General features: G+C 51.3%; 2 protein-coding genes, 1 non-coding gene and 1 pseudogene across 3 annotated transcripts in view; 3 read left to right on the top strand and 1 right to left on the bottom strand.

Moving 5' to 3' along the window:
• Nucleotides 1-109: 109 nt before the first annotated feature.
• On the bottom strand, nt 110-12,687 carry FARSA (phenylalanyl-tRNA synthetase subunit alpha). Its single transcript, XM_043911305.1, has 13 exons — nt 12,500-12,687; nt 9,223-9,360; nt 9,029-9,127; nt 8,822-8,940; nt 7,181-7,273; nt 6,960-7,088; nt 6,768-6,883; nt 4,210-4,294; nt 4,025-4,124; nt 3,761-3,929; nt 3,578-3,655; nt 3,308-3,422; nt 110-2,384 (listed from the first exon to the last, which is right to left on the bottom strand). Exons 1-13 carry the CDS (start codon nt 12,644-12,646, stop codon nt 2,246-2,248), a joined length of 1,527 nt encoding a protein of 508 aa, XP_043767240.1. The 5' UTR covers nt 12,647-12,687; the 3' UTR covers nt 110-2,245.
• On the top strand, nt 6,267-6,339 carry TRNAG-UCC. Its single transcript has one exon. It is a non-coding gene; the product is annotated as a tRNA-Gly (tRNA).
• The window catches only part of LOC122699412, a 25,131-nt pseudogene continuing 16,286 nt past the window's right edge, over nt 9,707-18,551 (top strand).
• Nucleotides 18,115-18,551, top strand: part of CALR (calreticulin) — a 3,868-nt gene continuing 3,431 nt past the window's right edge. Inside the window, exon 1 of the mRNA XM_043911310.1 lies at nt 18,115-18,283. Within this exon, the coding sequence (XP_043767245.1) occupies nt 18,193-18,283 (91 nt within the window). The 5' untranslated portion in view covers nt 18,115-18,192. The remainder of the gene's footprint in view (nt 18,284-18,551) is intronic.

The raw sequence follows: 18,551 nt of genomic DNA, 5'->3' as shown, positions 1-18,551 counted from the left end.
GGCTGAGACTCCGAGCTTCCATTTCAGGGGACATGGGTTTGACCCCTGGCTGGGGAACTAAAATCCTGCACCCGGCCAAAAATTAAGAAAACAAAACAAAGGCAACACGGAAGGTGCAGGATGATTTTTATGGTGCACGGTTTGTGTAACTTTTTTGAAAACATGCAAAAGGAAACCATGTCTTGTTAAAGTAACATGTAAATAGCAAAAGTTTAAAAGCACAAGAGAATGATAAATACCAAATTCAGGAGGGGGCAACCTTAGTGGGGTGGGGGACAAAAGAAACAAGGACAAGCTCATAAAGGTCTTCAAAACATTAGTCACAGAGATCTAAGAAGTGAAAGATCCAGTGCAAATATCTGTTCAGATTCAAAAGAACTAGGGGTGGATTCTTGGGTGTTTATTATGCTTTGTATTATGTTTCATCCTCACTAACTTTTACTTTTACATGGCTTCTACTTTTCCCTCCATTTCTGTATTTATCTGTTCATCCACAGATAACACAGTGTCAGCTCTTAAAGGAAGGGACCTAAAACAACTTTGCCCACTGCTGGCACTTAAAAGAGATGCACCTTTATTGAATGAAGAAATATTTTTCTCTATGACTGTATTATTTACTTTGAAATAAAAGATTTGAGTGAGGAGCCCTTGTAAGATTGGTACCCCCAGGCCCTGAGACCAAAAAGAACCCAGCTGACTGCTAACTGCACTGGGCGTAAGTGACCTCACAGTTACATAAGAAACCGTCCATGTTTCCAAAAGTGCGCTGCACTGGGGTGGGTGATAAGATCGCTGGGACTTCCTGGCCTAGTGGCACATAGGATCTTAGTTCCGCAATTAGGGATCTAACCTGCACCCCCTGCCCTGGAAGCTTGGTGTTAACCACTAGACCACCAGGGAAGTCCTAGGATTTGCTTTGAAATATTTCCACATAAAACAGGTGTGCTCACTAGTCAGTGTGAGTGGTAAGCTCATGGAACTTTTATCCTATTCACTCATGTTTCTATTTTGGGCTCATATGAAATCCTTATGAGATTTTTTTTTTTTTTTACAAGAGTAGCTTTTTAGGGGGAGGACAAAGGGATGAATTCGTGGGACATGGGACTTTTAAGACAGTGAAATTTATGAAACATTAGGATATCATAATACAGGGCATCATGTGTTTGTGCTCAGTCACCATCGTGTCTGACTCTGTGACCCTTTGGACTGTAGCCCACAAGGCTCCTCTGCAGATTTCTCCAGGCAAGAATACTGGAGTGGGTTGCCATTTCCTCCTCCAGGAGATCTCCCCGACCCAGGGATCAAACCTGCATTCCTGCATTGGCAAGAAAATGGATTCTTTAGCAATGAGCCACCAGGGAAGCCCACATGTCATCATACATTTATCCAAACCCACATACAACACAGGGAGTCAACCGAAATGTAAACTATGGACTGTGGGTGATTACAATGCATCAAAGCAGGGGGTTTATGAGAAATCTCTGTACCTGTCATGCAATTTTGCTATGAACCTAAAACGGAACTGTTTCTTAACAACAGAAAGCAGTTTTAAAGGCTCAGCTTGGGACTTCCCTGGTGGTCTAGTGGTTAAGAACCTGCCTTCCAATGCAGAAGACCTAGGTTCAATCCCTGGTCAGGGATCCTACATGCCATGGGGCAACTAAACCCTCAGGTCACAACAAAGACCCAGCACAGCCAAAGGTAAATAAGGCTATCCACCCCATCCCAGCAATGCCTGACTCCTAGTTGGTGGCAATCCTGGCTCCCAGGGCCCCACCACCACCCTGGCCTCCCCTTCCACAGGGGTAGGGGGTTCTGTTCCCTTCACCTAGAAGAGACCTGGCACCAGGAAGTGAATCGGTGAATGCTTGATGGAGCCAGTCTTCTCTGGTGGGTATCTGGCTCAGGCTGGCCAGGAGGTCCCCAGGATCCAAGACCTCCAACCCATCATGTCTTATACCCGGGGCTCCAGCACCTTCCACCCCTAAGGAAAGGCACCAGATGAGGGCACGTGCCCACTTTATTAGCCAACAGCTGGCCTGCAGGGCTCCCCAAGGCCCACCCTCACAGGTGGACAACAGAATGAACCTGCTACCTGCTCCCTTGGGGCTGATCGGGATGAGGAGATACCAGGGGCAGGGGGATGGGCCTCACAGAGGCCTCGTAAATACAAGGGGGTCACTGGCAGGGATGCAAGGGGGGCAGCAGGGTCTTGGGGAAGGTGGCCTATGGGGGGCGGCTCATGTCACGCGGCCTCTTGTGTTGAAGGGGGCCCCCGTTCGGCGTCCAGGCGGCACAGGGGGCTGTCGTACACCATCTGAAGGTTCACCTTGTGGCCCACCAGCTCCCGGATATTGTTGATGCCATATTTGATCATCGTCGGGCTTGGGGGGGCGGGGGCGGGGACATGGTTTAACACAAGGTCAGGTCACGCTCTCCTCTGATCAGAACCTCTCTTGCCACCTTCCCTGGAGTAAAAGCCCCAGCCCTCCCTGGGGCTCAAAAGACCCTACATCATCTGCCTTGTCACCTCCCTCACCCCATCTCTTCCCACTCTCCCCCTTCACTCACTCCCTCCTCCCACCAGTCACACTGGCCTCCTCAATGTTCTCCATACATAGCAGGCCTGCTCCAGCCTCAGGGCCTTTGCACTGGCTATTCCCTCTGCCTGGACCACCCTTCCCCAGATATCTTCACAGCTTACCAATTCAGCCACCTCCATTCGTTGCTCAGATGTCACCTCCTCCAAGAGGCCTTCCCTGACATCTCCTTAGGTCTCCCTGCTGTGTTTCTGCTCTAACATAACTTCTGATATTGTGGTTGTTTGGTCGCTCAATCATGTTCGACCCTTTTGTGACCCCATGGACTGTAGCCCGCCAGGCTCCTCTGCCCATGAGATTTCCCAAGCAAGAATACTGCAGTGGGTTGCCATTTCCTCCTCCAGGGGATTGTCTCGACCCAGGGATTGAATCTGAGTCTCCCATGTCTCTTGCATTGGCAGGTGGATTCTTTACCACTGAGCCACCAGGGAAGCCCCATGACACTGCTTTTGGACATACTCTAAGCTTTATTTGTTGAATTTACTTATTTATCTTATCAATTCTCATCCTCCTTGGTCCACTAGCACCCCAGCTTCAGAGGCAGAGATGTGTGTTTAATCACAGCACAGAATGGGCATACAGCAGGTGCTCACTAAGGATTTCTCAAATGAATGAACCAATGGAGGGGGCTGCAAGTCTACAGGCCCCCATGCCTGACAAGTCACCTGAGTGAGGCAGCCAACACCCTAAGTGGCTTGGGTACTCACCGCTCCAAGGAGAGACCCCAGGCAATGACTGACACATTCTCAGGGAGCCCCATGGGGAGCAGCATCTCAGGGCGGAAGATCCCAGAGTTTCCAACCTCCACCCACTTCTTCAGACCTGTGGAGGCAGGAACACAATGGGGCGGCTTGTGTGGGTGATACTGGGCATGCCAATGAGTTCAGGAGGTGGGGTCCTTAGGAACAGGGACCTGGGCTGAGCCGTGGGCAACCTGAGACCTCCCTCCCTGCCCCAGTACCGGGTTCCAGCCTGACCTTGGTGGTAACTGAATACTTCCATGCTGGGCTCAGTGTAGGGGTTGTAGGCCGGCTTAAAACGCAGCTGGGTGATACCTGGGTGGGGAGGCAGGCAAACAGAGTCGGGAGGAGAATCGGGCTGATGACCAAGGCATCTTCCTGTTACCCACCAACACCGCCCACTCTGGCCCGCCTGCTCACCCAGCTTGGTGAAGAACTCCCGCAGGACACCCATGAGGTGGCCCAGCGTGAGGCCGTGGTCGGCCACGACACCCTCGATCTGGTGGAACTCGGCCAGGTGAGTGGCATCCAGGGTCTCATTCCGGAACACTCGATCGATGGAGAAGTATTTGGCCGGAGTGAAGGGCTTCTGGGGGTGACAGGCAGGCCAGGCCCAGGCATGGGTGAGGAGGTCAGTATGACAGCCCAGCCCCTCCCTCCAATGCTGCCAGGGCCCGGCCACACCTTCTGGGCCAGGCGGTAGAGGGCGCGGGCGCTGGCTGCTGTGGTGTGTGTGCGCAGCAGGTTTTTCCGAGCCTCATCCAGTTTCCAGTTGTATTTGTACCTTCAGGGGGACATGCAAGGAAGTCCATGGTGCAGCTCTCAGTCCCCAGCCTCGTCCCCACCCCAAAGTCCTGGTCCTCCCTTACCCCTGTGAGCCATAGCCGCCCTGAGAGTGGGTCCGCTTCACGCGGTGGACATAGTCCATTGGGAGTTGCTGGGCCTGGGCTGGATCTGGGCAGGACAGAGCAACATCTGGTCAGTCAAGGAGCATTTCTTTGGACGTCCTTGGCGGTCCAGTGGTTAAGATTCTGAGCTCCCAGTGCACGGGGAGCCCGGGTTTGATCCCTGGTCAGGGAACTAAATCCCACCTGCCATAACTAAAAATCCTACATGCTGCAGTTAAGACCTGGCGCAGCAAAATAAATAAATAATGAACATTACTCAAATAGCCACCACAAGGAAAACAGACAGTGACTTAGGCAGCTCCCTCGATAGCCCTCTGTAACTGCCGGAGGGCACCGGGGAACACCTGAGGCAGTCCCTCATACCCCTCCTCTGCCAGAACCTTCCCTGGTCCTGCTGCCTACCCTTTTTTTTTCTGGCTATGCTGTAGGGCTTCCGGGACTTAGTTCTCCAACTCAGGTATTGAACCCATGCCCATGGCAGTGAAAGCATGGAGTGTGAACCACTGAACCACCAGAGAATTCCCTCCTCCCACTCCTAACTGATCACTTCCTCCAGCCATAGGGCTTCCCTGCCGATCTATAAGCACACCGGGCATGTGCCAGCCTCAGGGCCTTTGCACTGGCCAGTCCCTTTGTCTGGAATCTTCCTTCCCCAAATGTAGCTCCTTCCCTCACCTCCTTCTGTCTTTTCTTAAGCAGCCTTTTTATTTATTTATTTATTTTTTTAAATATTTATTTATATTAGGCTGAGCTAGGTCTTAGTTGCAGTATGTGGGATCTAGTTCCCTGACCAGGGAACAAACCTGGGTCCCCTGCACTGGGAGTGCAGAGTCTTAGCCACCGGGCCACCAGAGAAGTCCCAGCAGCCTTTTTAAAAACATTTTGGTCATGCTGTACAGCATGTGAGATCTTAGTTCCTCTACCAGGGACTGAACTCAAGCCCCCTGCATAGTGTACAAAGTCTTAACCAATAGACTTCCAAAGAAGTCCAAGTCCTAGCAGCTTTTATTTTAAAATGACCGTGTATACCCCCCAACACAATGTCAGTTCCCCCATCTCATTTACTGCCATCTTGCATCACCATGTTTACTGCTTGTTGTTGTTTAGTCACTAAGTCACGTCTGATTCTTTTCTTGACCCCATATGCTGTCCATGGGATCTTCCAGGCAAGAATACTGGATTAGGTTGCCATTTCCTTACTCAGGATTTAAGGCACATCTTGCCCAACGAGGACGTGAGGGTCTCAGGGCAAGGACTTCTGTCTCATTTGTGGCTGTGACCCAGATGTTTAACAGAAAAGTCAATGCACAGGAGCTCAATGAACCTATGCCACATGAATATGCAAGTTCTTACGAGTCCCTTCCTGAAATACAATTTTACTGTACCCAAAAAGCCACACATCCATTCCCAGCTCCACCTCTTACAAGCTGTGACCCTGGGCAAGTCATGTCTCCTCTCTGGGCCCCAGTTTCCTCATCTGCAAAAGGGGGCTGACAATCCACTTCCTGTAGTTGGTAGGAAGATAAGGAGAGTGGCAGCCCAGTAAGTTTTGTTTTGAATAGTTTTTCTGGCTGTTGCAACTTCCCTGACCAGGGATCGAACCCACACCCCTGCGGTGGAAGTCTGGAAACTTTGACCACTGGACCATTATGGATGCCCTCGGTAAGTTCTGAATGCCGTGACGATGACAATGACATTTTGCTCCTGGCCAGATAACGGCACACAACAGCCTTGTCTGCCCTCCTGGTGGTGGGGAGACAGTGACTATTTTGGAAAGTCATGTAACTTCAGAGAGCACTGACAACTGTGGAAGAAAGAAATGGGAACCAAAGTTGAAGACTAGCAGTGAGGAGCTTTTTAGAGCTTGGTTGGAGAGGGGAACTTCCCTGGTGGCCCAGTAGTTAGAACTCCACGCTCCTAATGTAGGAGGCCTGGGTTCGATCCCTGGTCAGGGAATTATATCCTGCATGCCACAATGAAGATCCCATGTGCTGCAATTAAGACCTGATGCAGGGATTTCCCAGGTGGTCCAGTGGCTAAGACTTTGTGCTTCCAACGCAGGGGGCCTGGGTTCAATCCCCGGTCAGGGAACTAGATCCAACATGCTGCAAAAAAGACTGAAGATCCCACGTGTCACAACTAAGGCCCAGCACAGCCAAATAAGTAATTAAAAAAAAAAAAAGAGCCGGTGCAGCCAAAAAAAAAAAAGAACCTGGGAGGACAAGGGCATGTCGGCAGGGGCCTCTCTAAAGTGACATGTGAGCAGAGATTTGGTACCAGAGGCGGCCATGAAGACCTGGGAGAAGACACTTCTCGGCAAAAGGCACTCAGGGCAACGGCCCTGAGATGAGAGAAAGGGAGGTGGTGGAAGATCACAGAAGTTGACGACAGTAGCTCACACAGGCTTTGCTGGCCACCCTGAGGAGGATGGAGTTTATCCTGTAAGATGGTAGGCTGCCCCGAAAGGCTCTGCCCAGGCCCAGGCCCTCGAGTGGCACGGGGCAGCAGGGCCCACCCACCTCGCAGGAAGAAGGTATCATGCTGGTCGCGTGCTGGGTGCTGCTGGGGCTGAAAGAGTGCATCGAAGTTCCAGAAGGAGCTCTCAATGTAATTGTCAGTCGGCATCTCGGTGAACCTGGTGGGAGACAGGGTCTGACTGCCCTGCCTGTGCCCTAGGCCTGGGCTGGCCCCGCCCCCGGGCCAGTGCTCACCCCATCTCCAGGAAGATCTGCCGGAACTGGGAGCGGACCTTGAGCAGCGGGTGCAGGTGGCCGCTGTCGGGGAGGACGCCATGGGCCGAGAAATTGTAGGGCTTGAAGGGCCGGTCCCGCCAGGAGCCGCTATGGGGGGCACGGTGCAGGGTACATGGGCATGGTGGGGGCTGCCTACCACCCTCCCCCAACCAGTCCCCAACCCTGGGGCTGCCCCCTACCTGGAGATCATCTCTGGGCTCAGCTCTGTTTCCTGCTTGGAGATGCTGGTGCTGAAGGCACTACCTTTGCTCACCCAGTAGGTCTTCAGGGTCCTGAGGCCGGGGGACATCGCTGTTACCTCCTTCAGGTCGTTTCCCTTGACCCCCCATCTAATGCTGACCCCCGTATCACCCACCAAGTAACTCTGCTGCATTTTCTTCCTGACACCTACTGTCTCCTGAAACCCCTATTTGGCCCCACCTACATCGCTATGTTCATGCACGTCCTCATTCAACAAACATTTATTGAGAACCTACTGTGTGCCAGGGCCTGTCAAGGCACTAACCATAGTACTATGAGTGGTAATGATAGATCAAATTTACCTATTTATTAGTTTTCTGGCTGTACCGTGTGGCACGGGGGATCTTAGTTCCCTGACCGGGGATCGAATTCATGCCCCCTACAGTGGAAGCATGGATTCTTAAGCAAAGACCACCAGGGAAGCTGAAGTCACTCAGTCATGTCTGACTCTTTGCAACCTCATGGACTGTAGCCTACCAGGCTCCTCCATCCATGGGATTTTCCACCAAGAGTACTGGAGTGGGTTGCCATTTCCTTCTCCAGAGGATCTTCCCAACCCTGGGATCGAACCCAGGTCTCCCACACTGCAGGCGGATTCTTTACCAGCTGAACCACCAGGGAAGCCCTTTTTAAAAATGAAAAATTAAAAGAAAAACATTTTTGCCTCGCCGCATGGCATCAGAATCTTAGTTCCCTGACCAGGGATCAAACCCATGCCTCCTGCACTGGATGCTTGGGAATCTTAAGCACTGCATGGCCAGGGAAGTCCCCCCACAGGTAAAGTTTAGAGAGCTTATTCTACACTAGGCTCTGTTCTATAGTCACCCCATAACCATGTGTGAAAAGGGGCTGTTTCACATATGCGTAAACAGAAGCCTGGAAAGATCAAGTGACTCGGTCAAGGTCACACAGTTAACATATGGCAGAGCTGGGAGGTGAATTGGGCAGCCCTACTTCAGTCTGCGTTCTTGAAACTGCTGTATCTGCTACATCTGCTCAAGGAAACGTCAGCCCTGTGACGGCAGAGCCCCCAGTCCATACAAGTCCAGACAGTGCTGGCACTTCCCTGGCCAACCAGTGGTTACGACTCCACTCTTCCAGTGCAGGGGGCATGGCTCTGGTTCCTGGTCGGGGAACTGAGATCCCACATGCCGTGCGGCACAGCCAAAAACCAGTAAATAAACAAATATTTAAATTCCAGGCAGTGTTTAGGACTGTAGAGCAAGGAAACAGGGAGAACAAAAGGGCTGGAGGCCAGGGGTGTGGGACTTTTATGGAAGTCAGAGGAAGGAAAGGGGGTCAGGGTGGTGGTCTGTCTAAGCTGACACGAGAACAGAGATGTGATGTCAGAACTTGCCTTGAAGAACAGTGAGAGGATCTTTCTGGGCAGAAGCACGCATAGATAAAGGCCCTGTCGGGGCACGTGTGGCAAGTGCACTTGACCACCTCAGGGTCAAGGGGGGTGGGGAGGAGCCTGACAGCACACCGGCCCAGTATGGGCAGGACGCTTCCCTGTCCCCTCCACCACGCCAGGGCCAGGCAGGTGACCCAGGTGTGAGCCTGCGGTGGCACCCACTCACACTTCAGTCAGCAGCTTCCGCTTCCGGAGCTCACTCCGCTCCTTTTCTCCCAGCTTCTCAGCCTGCCCACCCCGGACCAGCTGGAGCCGGCGCTGCACCTCGTCCTCCACGCTGTCCACCTGCCACAGAGATCGGTGTGAGAGACCCTGAGGGCCAGGGGCCCGCCTGCCGGACCAGCTGGCCCAGCGCCCCCCAGCAGGGACTCACCACTCGGAACACGCGGGGCCCGTCAGCAGCACTCTTGTCCACCCGGATCCACTTGTTGGACATGGCCTTGCTGAAGCCCACCTTGCCACTGGGCAGTCGCTGGGGGAACAAGGCTGCAGTGAGGGGGGCACGGGCACAAGGGCTGCTGTCACCCCAACACACCTCCTGCGGCCCTGGCCCCCTCAGGCTCCTACCATGAGCTCGCTCTGGGGCAGGCCCTCTGGGGGGATGCTGCGAAACACCCGGGCCTCATGGCTGCCCTCCTGGGCAATCTCCTCACCCTCAGTGGTCAGCTCCCAGCGCTTGCTGGAGCGCAGCTCAGTCTCGATGATCTGTTGAAAAACAGGGGGGCACAGCAGGGACAGGGCTCAGACCCAGGCACCCCCTTGCCACAGCACTGGGGGTGCACGGTCTCTGAAGCCAGTTTCGCATCCCAGCTGTACCACTCCCAAGCAAAGTGATCTGCCCTTGCTGAGTCTCGGTTGATCTTTTGTGGTATGAGGATAATGACAAAGATGAGTCACACCTCCAAGAGCAGGGTAGAGTACTGAGGGTATTACCTACCTGAGAAAGAACAAATTCCATCACTTAAAAAAAAAAAAGAGTTTGGGGAACAAGGTCGTGAGGAAGCAGCGCGCATTTTGCAGCCACCATTTCTTCCGCCTTCAGTCTTGATCTTTTGTAGAGCTTCCAACAGCGCTATGTTGGGACAGAGCATCTGGAGGTTCACAACCTCTGTGGTTCGTCGGAACCACTACGAGGAGGGTCCAGGGAAGAATATACCATTTTCAGTGGAAAACAAGTGAAGGTTACTAGCTATGATGACTTTGTTCTTTGGGTCTGGATTTGCTGCGCCTTTCTTTATAGTGAGACACCAACTGCTTAAAAAGTAACCCATGAGACAGATAGGAAGGGGAACATATTAAGAGGTGCAGTCTCCTAAAAGGATCAAACCCTTGAACTCAGCATCCTAGATACGTTTGTAAATAAACTTATGGCATAAATCAAAAAAAAAAAAAAAGTACTTATTTATTCAACTGTGCTGGGTCTTAGTTGCAGCATGCAGCATCTTCATGCTGCATGTGTGTGTGCCAACTCTTTGTGACCCCATAGACAGTGGCCTGCCAGGCTCCTCTGTCCACGGGATTCTCCAGGCAAGAATACTGGAATGGGTTGCCATTTCCTCCTCCAGGGGATCTTCCTGACCCAGGGATCAAACCTGCCTCTCCTGTGTCTCCTGCATTGGCAGGTGGGTTCTTTACCACCAATATCACCTGGGAAGTCCTTCCTTGTGGTATGTGGCATCTTTTAGTTTCAGCATGTGAGATCTAGGTCCTTGATCAGGGATCAAACCCAGGTGCCCTAAATTGGGAGCGTGGAGTTTTAGCCACTGGACCACCACTTTTGCACCTTGGAAAGATTTTTAAAGCCTCAGGTGACATGATTTATGTGTTTGCATCTCAGCACTCAGATGTCAGAGAAAAACCCCAGGGATCCACATTACACACAGAAACCCTAGGCGCCCATGTCAATCTAACTTCTAGGCCTGCTCCTCACCTACTGTGTGACCTTGCTGAAAACTGCTTAACCTCCCTGAACAAAACTTCTTATACATGAGAAAAAGGTGTGGTAGGCTTTAGCTCAGAGAGTTGTTTTGAGGCATAACTAAACAGAAAAGATGCAGAGGACTTCCCTGGCAGTCCAATGGTTAAGAGTTCAAGCTCCCAGTGCAGGGGGCACAAGTTCAATCCCTAATCCAGGAACGAAGATCCGGCATGCCACCCAGTGGGGCCAAACAAAAACAAAGAAAGGATACAGAGCACTTAGTATGCAGCAAGTGCTGTATAAACCTAACTACTACTATATATTAATATCATCATTCTTACAATGAACCACATTAAATTGCCACTACTTAACCCTCTGTAGCCTACACAAATGGCAGTTTCACATCAATCAAGGTACTGTCATCCCACACACCGCAGCTTCACTCCCTTTTTGCACTAATGACCTCAGGCTTTGCAGCCTGGGTGCCTAATTTCAAATTCAGGTTTGCCTGTTCCTTCTGGTGACACTGATTAAGGTTCTGACCAATGCTTAGAAGTTGTCCCATCTTCAACCTGGGAATAAATAAGAGTTACATCTTATGTATCGTCTTGTTTGTTTGTTTGTTCAGTCACTAAGTTGTGTCCGACTCTTTTGCGACTACATGGACTTAGCCCGCCAGGCTCCTCTGTCCATGGGATTTCCCAGGCAAGAATACTGGATGGGTTACTATTTCCGTCTCCACATATCCCCTTAATCTTATGTAAATCTAAGATTAGGTCAAAGATTGAATGAAAAATAGAGCTGAGGTCAGGGACTTCCCTGGTGGTCCAGTGGTTAAGAATCTGCCTTGCATTGAAGAGACCACAAATTCAATCCCTGAAATTCAATCCCTGGTCGGAGAACTAAGATCCCATGTGTCTCAAAACAAGTAAGCTCAAGGGCTAGAGAGTCCAGAGGCCACAAGTAAAGATCCCACATGGAGCAACTAAGACCTGACTCGGCCAAAAAATAGCTGAGGCCAGAAAGGGCACCTAATATGATTTTGATGAAAAAACAGTCCAGCTATGTTTTCTGAGTCCTAGCCTCATGGATCCAGGCTGCTGGGTGGCCCAGGGGTCCATCAGCATCCTCTCCTTCTGGATCCATCACCCTTCATTTGTCCAAGTCAGAAGGCTGGGCTCTGGCTCTCCCTACCTTGCCATGAATCCAATTTTATTCCTTCACCTGAACCCCTTCTCCAGTCCAGCTACCTCCCTACAGACAGGGAACAGTCCCTCTAGTTTGGGGATATGCCAGTCTCTGCCCTTGTCCCCTTGCCTCCCGTCCTGCCCCTGCCAAGATGGATGTAGGCAGTGAGCACGTCTGACTGGTTCCACTCCTGCCATGGCCCTCTAGAACCCCTGGTAAGATAGAGACCTAGAAGGCCTTGCAAAATCTGGCTCTTCTGTGTCTCTCACCACCTGTCCCTCCCTCCCATCCCACTGATCCCTAAAGTGCCATGGCTTTTGTACTCAAGGCAGAAACCGGATTCAGCTGTCATCTCCTTTGGGATGCTCTCCCTGATCCTCAAGACTGTGGTAGTTAACATCTCTGAATTTTCTGGACTTCCTCCATCACTCCGGTCACTTGAGTACATCCATCACACCGCAACCTGCGCGAAGGCAGCGACTGCGTCTTTCTCGTCCCCCATCCTCCTCCCACCCCCTCAAAATTAATTAATGCCTCAATGGACATTTACCGCACGAGAGCGTCCGCGCGCCTGGGTCTTCACTTTTTCCTGACTCCCCGCCTGGGCACTCTGGGCGGGACACGGATACAATCACCCCTAACCAGGGCTGAGAGAATCTGGTCTGGAGGCAGAGCCCTCCTGGCGAAGGAACTGCAGATGCAAAAGCGAGGAAGCCCAGCATCACCCACCCGGCTCACCTCACCCAGCGCCTGCAAGCTCTTCACGGCGCCCACCACAGTCTGGTGCTCCACGCCCAGCTCGGTCGCCAGTTCCGCGCTGTCAAGGCCGCCATCGGCCGTCTCCAGCCGCCGCAGCAGCACCTCCGCCACCGGACCGTCCGCCATGGTTGCTCCCAGTGCGCTCCGCGTGTCCCTGCCGGCAACCAGAACCACCGGAACCGGAATCGGCCCCGGGACTGGGAGGGTGAGGCGCGCTTGCGTCGCCATCTTGAGTGTGGCGGACAATGTTACAGGGCTCGGGGTGCCGCCATTTTGAGCGTGTCAGAGGGGTTTGGGACCCCCCCTAATGGTGTCTGGTTGACCAGAGAGGTCAAATGCCCTCAAAGACAGACACAGCACTGTTTTAAACTTCACACAGCTCCACCTGCAGTGGGCTGTGTGACCTAGGACTTCTGTCTCTGGGCCTAAGACAGTCCGCCCTCAGAAGAATTCTTTCTCACCCCACAGGAGGGCTCTGGGTGGTGGACTCCAGACATAATCAAACTGCTGATGTAAACTACTTTCAAATTTTCAAAGGGAGACTGGGTAGGAACCAACCCTATAAAAATAGGGAGAAGAAAAGCTATTGTCAAAGTAGCTGCTAACTTGCATGGTCATTCTCCCCTGTGCCCAGGCCAGTGCTAAGCGCTTCAGGGGTCTTTATTTCACCTTCCTCCAAACTGTGTGCTGTACATACCGATATAATCTACATTTCACTGATGAAAACTGAAGCTGGGTGACATGCTTTGCGTAAAGGTTTTGCAAGGAATTGGTGGAGATAATGTCAGAAATCATAAACGCTCCAGAGCCTGCCCTCCCTCCCCCACACCCCTACTCTGAGATCAATGTCAGGGAAATCATTTGTAGTGCAGATCAGTGCTGTCCTATAGAAACACAATTCAAGATACTGGGAATTCCCTGGTGGTCCAGTGGTTAGGGGGTCTGACCTGGTGGCTCAGACAGTAAAGAATCTGTCTGCAATGCAGGAAATCTGGGTTCAATTGCTGGATCAGGAAGAGCCCCTGGAGAAGGAAATGGCAACCCACTCCAGTATTCTTGCCTGGAGAATTCTATGGAGAGGAGCCTGGCCGGGTACAGGCTACATGTTTGCAAACAGTCAGACCCTACTGAGGGACTAACGGTTTCACTTTCCAGTGGTTAAAACTCCACAATTCCACTGCAGAATTCATGGGTTTGATCCCTGGTTGGCATGCCTCGGGCCTGACCAAAACTAAGAAATGTAATTTGAGATACAAATATAATTTTACCCTTTCTAATTATCGATGTTTAAAACAAAAGGGGTCAGGACTTCCCTGGCAGTCCGGTGGTTAGGAATCTGCCTGCCAGTGCAGGGACATCGGTTCCATCTCTGGTCTGGGAAGATTCCACATGCTGAAGAGCATGTGCTCTTCCAACTCCTGAAGCTCATGGGCTCTGGAGCCAGTGTACCACAACTACTGTGCCTGTGTGCTCTAGAGCCCATGCTCCACAAGAGAAGCCACTGCAACAAGAAGCCCAGGTGCTGTAACTAGACAGTAGCTCCTGCTCGTCGAAAGCAGAGAAAGCCTGTGTGCCACAAGGTAGACCCAGCGCAGCCTAAATTAAATAAAAACTTTTAAATACAAAATTAAACGGGGTGGTATTAATGAGGAATTTATAGAACTTAAGATGTCCAAATTTTCATTTCAATACTTAATACTAGTGAAATATATTTTTTTTAAGTTCTACCACTTTATTGCTACCAACCAATCTCCCTCCACCCTTGTGCACACATGCTCAGTCATGTAATTCCATGGACTTCAGCCCGCCAGGCTCCTCTGTCCATGGACTTTTCCAGGCAAGAATACTGAGTGGGTTGCCATTTCCTTCTCCAAAATATTTTACATTCTTTTTTTTCATACTAAGTCTTTAAATCCTGATGTATATTTTACACTTACAGCTCATCTCAGTTCAGAGCAGCTACATCTCAAAAGGCAATAGTCACATGCAGCTATAGACAATAGTGGAGACTACATTAGGCAGCACAAGGAGAGTCTAATCCCAGATCTGCCATTTTTGTCACCCAGCAAAATCACTTCATCTTTCTGTGCCTCAATTTCCTCCCTTGGATGGAAATGATATGAGCCCAAGTAACTGAGAATTAAGTATGGTAGTACTTAATGCAGTATTTGCTGGTACACACATGTATGCAGTATTTGCCGGTATTGAGTGTGAACTCTGTCAGGTGCCAGTCTAAGCAGCATGCATTTATTCATTTGTTGTTGTTTAGCGGTTCAGTTGTCTATGACTTTTTGTGACCCCCACCCCCCACCCCCACCCTGGCCATGGAGCCCACCTGGCTCCTCTGTCCATGGAATTTCCCAGGTAAGAATACTGGACTGGGTTGCCATTTGCTTCTGCAGGAGATCTTCCCATCTCCAGCACTGACAGGTGGAGTCTTCACCACTGGACCACCTGGGAAGCCCTATTTACTCACTCAGCCATCACAATTGTTACTTGAGCCTGGAAAATGGGGTTACTAATATCCCCCATTCTGGACGTATAGTGAGGTCCTGACAAAAATTCAGAAGGCATCCCTCAAAGTCTCGTCTGAGTTTCAAAGCACTTCCCCCAGGACTTCCCTGGTGGTCCAGTGGTTAAGAATTCACCTGCCAACTCAATATTGGAAAAACAAATGACCCAATCAAAAACTGGGGGAAAGACCTAAGCAGATATTTCTCCAAAGAAGACATACTAACAATCACATGAAAATATGCTCAACATCGCTCATTATTAGAGAAATGCAAATCAAAACGAGATATCACCTCACACCAGCCAGAATGGCCATCATCAAAAAGTCTACAAGCAATAAATGCTGGAGAGGGTGTGGAAAAAAGGGAACACTCTTGCACTGTTGGTGAGAATGTAAATTGATACAACCACTATGGAAGACAGTATGGAGATGCCTCAAAAAACTAGAAATAAAACCATCATATGTCCCAGCAGTCCCATTCCTAGGCATATAACCTGAGGAAACCAGGGTTGAAAAAGACATATGTATCCCATTGTTCATTGCAGCACTATTTACAGTAGCTAGAACATGGAAGCAACCTAGACATCCATCGACAGATGAATGGATAAAGAAGTTGTGATACATATACACAATGGACTATTACTCAGCCATAAAAAGGAATGCATTTGAGTCAATTCTGATGAGGTAGATGAACCTAGAGCCTACTATACAGAGTGAAGTGAGTCAGAAGAGAAAGATAAATATCGTATTCTAACACATATATACGGAATATAGAAAAATGGTACTGAAGAATTTATTTACAGGGCAGCAATGGAGAAACAAACATAGAGAATAGACTTATGGACATGGGGAGAGGGGAGGAGAGGGTGAGATGTATGAAAAGAGTAACATGGAAACTTACATTACCATATGTAAAATAGATAGCCAACAGGAATTGGCTGTATGGCTCAGGAAACTCAAACAGGGGCTCTGTATCAACCTAGAGGGGTGGGATGGGGAGGGAGATGGGAGGGAGATTCAAAAGGGAGGGGACATATGTAAACCTATGGCTGATTCATGTTGAAGTTTGACAGAAAACAACAAAAGTCTGCAAAGCAATTATCCTTTAATTAAAAAAAAAATTCACCTGTCATTGTCAGGGGACCGGGGTTCAACTCCTGGTTTGGGAAGATTCCACATACTGCAGAGTAACTAAGCCCTTGCACCCTAGAGCCCCTGCTCTGCAACAAGAGAAGCCAGCACAAGGAGAAGCCTGCCCACTACTAGAGAGTAGCCTTTGCTCACCACAACTTGAGAAGACCCCCCCCCCCCCCACGCACAGACATGAAGACTGTACTGCCAAAAAAAAAAAAAAAAAAAAAAAGCACTTTCTCTGTTTTTTGCTTTTTTAATTCTAGCAAGAGTCCTTTGTCCCTTCCTTCTGTCACATATCAGGTAGTGGTTTTTTTTTTTTTTTTTTTTTTTTAACATCAAGTAGGTTTTAAGCCTGTTCTGTGCCTCGTGCTATAGGAGACACTGTGGAATGGTGAGGTGAACAGGACAGGCACAGATTCTACTGTCCAGAAGGAAGCACCAAGCCCGTGTGTCCATGACACATGGTGGGAGAGAGAGAAGGTGTGAAGAACGTCAGTGCAAAGCCTAGTGTGGTCATCCCAGACTTGGTGGGTGTGGGCTTCATCAGCGAGGACCACTTTGGGCTACACGCCATACTAGTTTGGGGAAGGAGTAGAACGCCAACTTCTTCAAAACTCGTCATATCTCCCTTTCCGAGTCCCCACCACTGGAGGGGAAGCACCCCCGCCCCACCCTTTTGCCAGAATCCCCTCCTCTTCAGCAGTTCATTCCCGCTTCCCAAGTCCAGAGCCTATTTGCTCAGTTTGGGAAAGTCCCAGGTCTCCTTCCTCCAGCCTGGGGGTATGGAGCTGGTGTCAGTCACTGCGGTCATGTGCCTGTGGCCTCAGAAGAAGGCTCTAGTCTCAGGGGTCCTGCCCACCTCCCTTGGACCTTATCTTCCTCACCATCTGTCCCTTTTTTTCTCCTCACCAACGGAACCCCCTGCCCTCTCTTATTCAGCCGTTTAATTGCAAAAGCAGGCCGTTTGTGGGAGACCACAAGGCGGCGACCCCTTTCATTTACCGGCTGGGGTGGGGGTGGGAGGGAGCTAAAGGACAAGCTGCAACGAGAGGAACAATACTAGGAGCCACAGCCTATCGTCACATCTTTTGAGCCGTCAGGGCTTCCTTCCCTTTGTCCCAGTACATCCCTAAAAGCTTGGAAAGCATTTCTGCCGGGCAGCAACTGGCCGGGGTCGCACCTCCTGGCCTTTCAAGAGATCCTGTGATTTCAGAGAGGCTGAATGACTTGCCCCAGCTCACACAGAAGCAGTCTGACAGGCTGCCAGGTCACTACGGGGGCCGTACGGAGTAGAGAACAGGCACTCTCCCCGCAGGCCCGCACGGCTCCGGCGCCGGGAGGAATTGAGGAAGTGAAGCCCCAGGGCTCGGTGCCCTCTGCCCCATCTTGGCGGGAGGGGGGCGGAGGGGGGGCGGGGGGGAGGAGGGGAGGACGGGAAGAGGAATGGGAAGAAAGAGAAAGGAAAGGTGGGAATGGTGAGGTTCTCCAAACTCAGAGTAGAAAGACGCTAGGAAAACCTTGTCCACTCATCCCTGTAGAAGGGTTGAGCGGAGTCTAGAATGGAGCCGGACTCTAGTTGCACGGAACACCCCAGCTCGCGCGTGTTCTTTAAACGCCTAGATCCCGAACTCTGCGCGCGGGTGAGGGCGGGGCTGGGCCGAGGTCTGGTCACATGACCTGGCCTGAGGGGCTCGAGGCCCCCACTTCACCGGTGGGCGTCCCCCACAACGCGTGGTCGACCTTCATTGGCCAGTGGTGCGGCCAATAGAAATCGGCCATCTGGGAACCCAGCGTTCCGAGGCACAGCCTAACTTGCTGAGCCCAGAAGGGTCCAATGGAAAGGCAGGGCTGTGGCCACAGACCAATGATAAAGTGAGGGAGGCGGGCCAAGAGGCCGGACCAGGCTCGTTTGAGAGCAGGCGGAGTATAAAAGGGCACGGCCGGCGGCGGCGTCCGTCCCCACTGCAGAGCTGCTGCCGGACGAGCGACTTAAAGGGCCCGCGCGCCACCGCCCCCTCGGCCCGCCATGCTGCTACCCGTTCCGCTGCTGCTCGGCCTTCTCGGCCTTGCCGCCGCTGACCCCACCGTTTACTTCAAGGAGCAGTTTCTGGACGGAGGTAACGGCTAGTCCCGCTCGAGATCGTCCTAACGACGCGGCTGGCCCCCCGGCCCATATCTGCGTGTTGCTTGTAATTACTGTTTAGAGGGCCAACACGGTTTCCTTCAGGGACTGGAGCCGCAGGCGAGCCTTCCTTCGGCGTCCCTGGGGAGCGTGGAGGGAGCAGCGGCTTTCCGAGGCGGGAGTTAGGGTTTGCCCGAGGATCTTTTAAGTCACCAGAGATGTCAGACTAGAGGTTGGGGTGGGGACAGTCTGGGGGGAGGGGG

Source organism: Cervus elaphus, chromosome 9, assembly GCF_910594005.1.
Source record: "Cervus elaphus chromosome 9, mCerEla1.1, whole genome shotgun sequence".
NCBI classification, from domain to species: Eukaryota; Metazoa; Chordata; class Mammalia; order Artiodactyla; family Cervidae; genus Cervus; species Cervus elaphus.
Note: the sequence above shows the minus strand (reverse complement) of the source record. Positions and strands in the feature narration are given on the sequence as shown.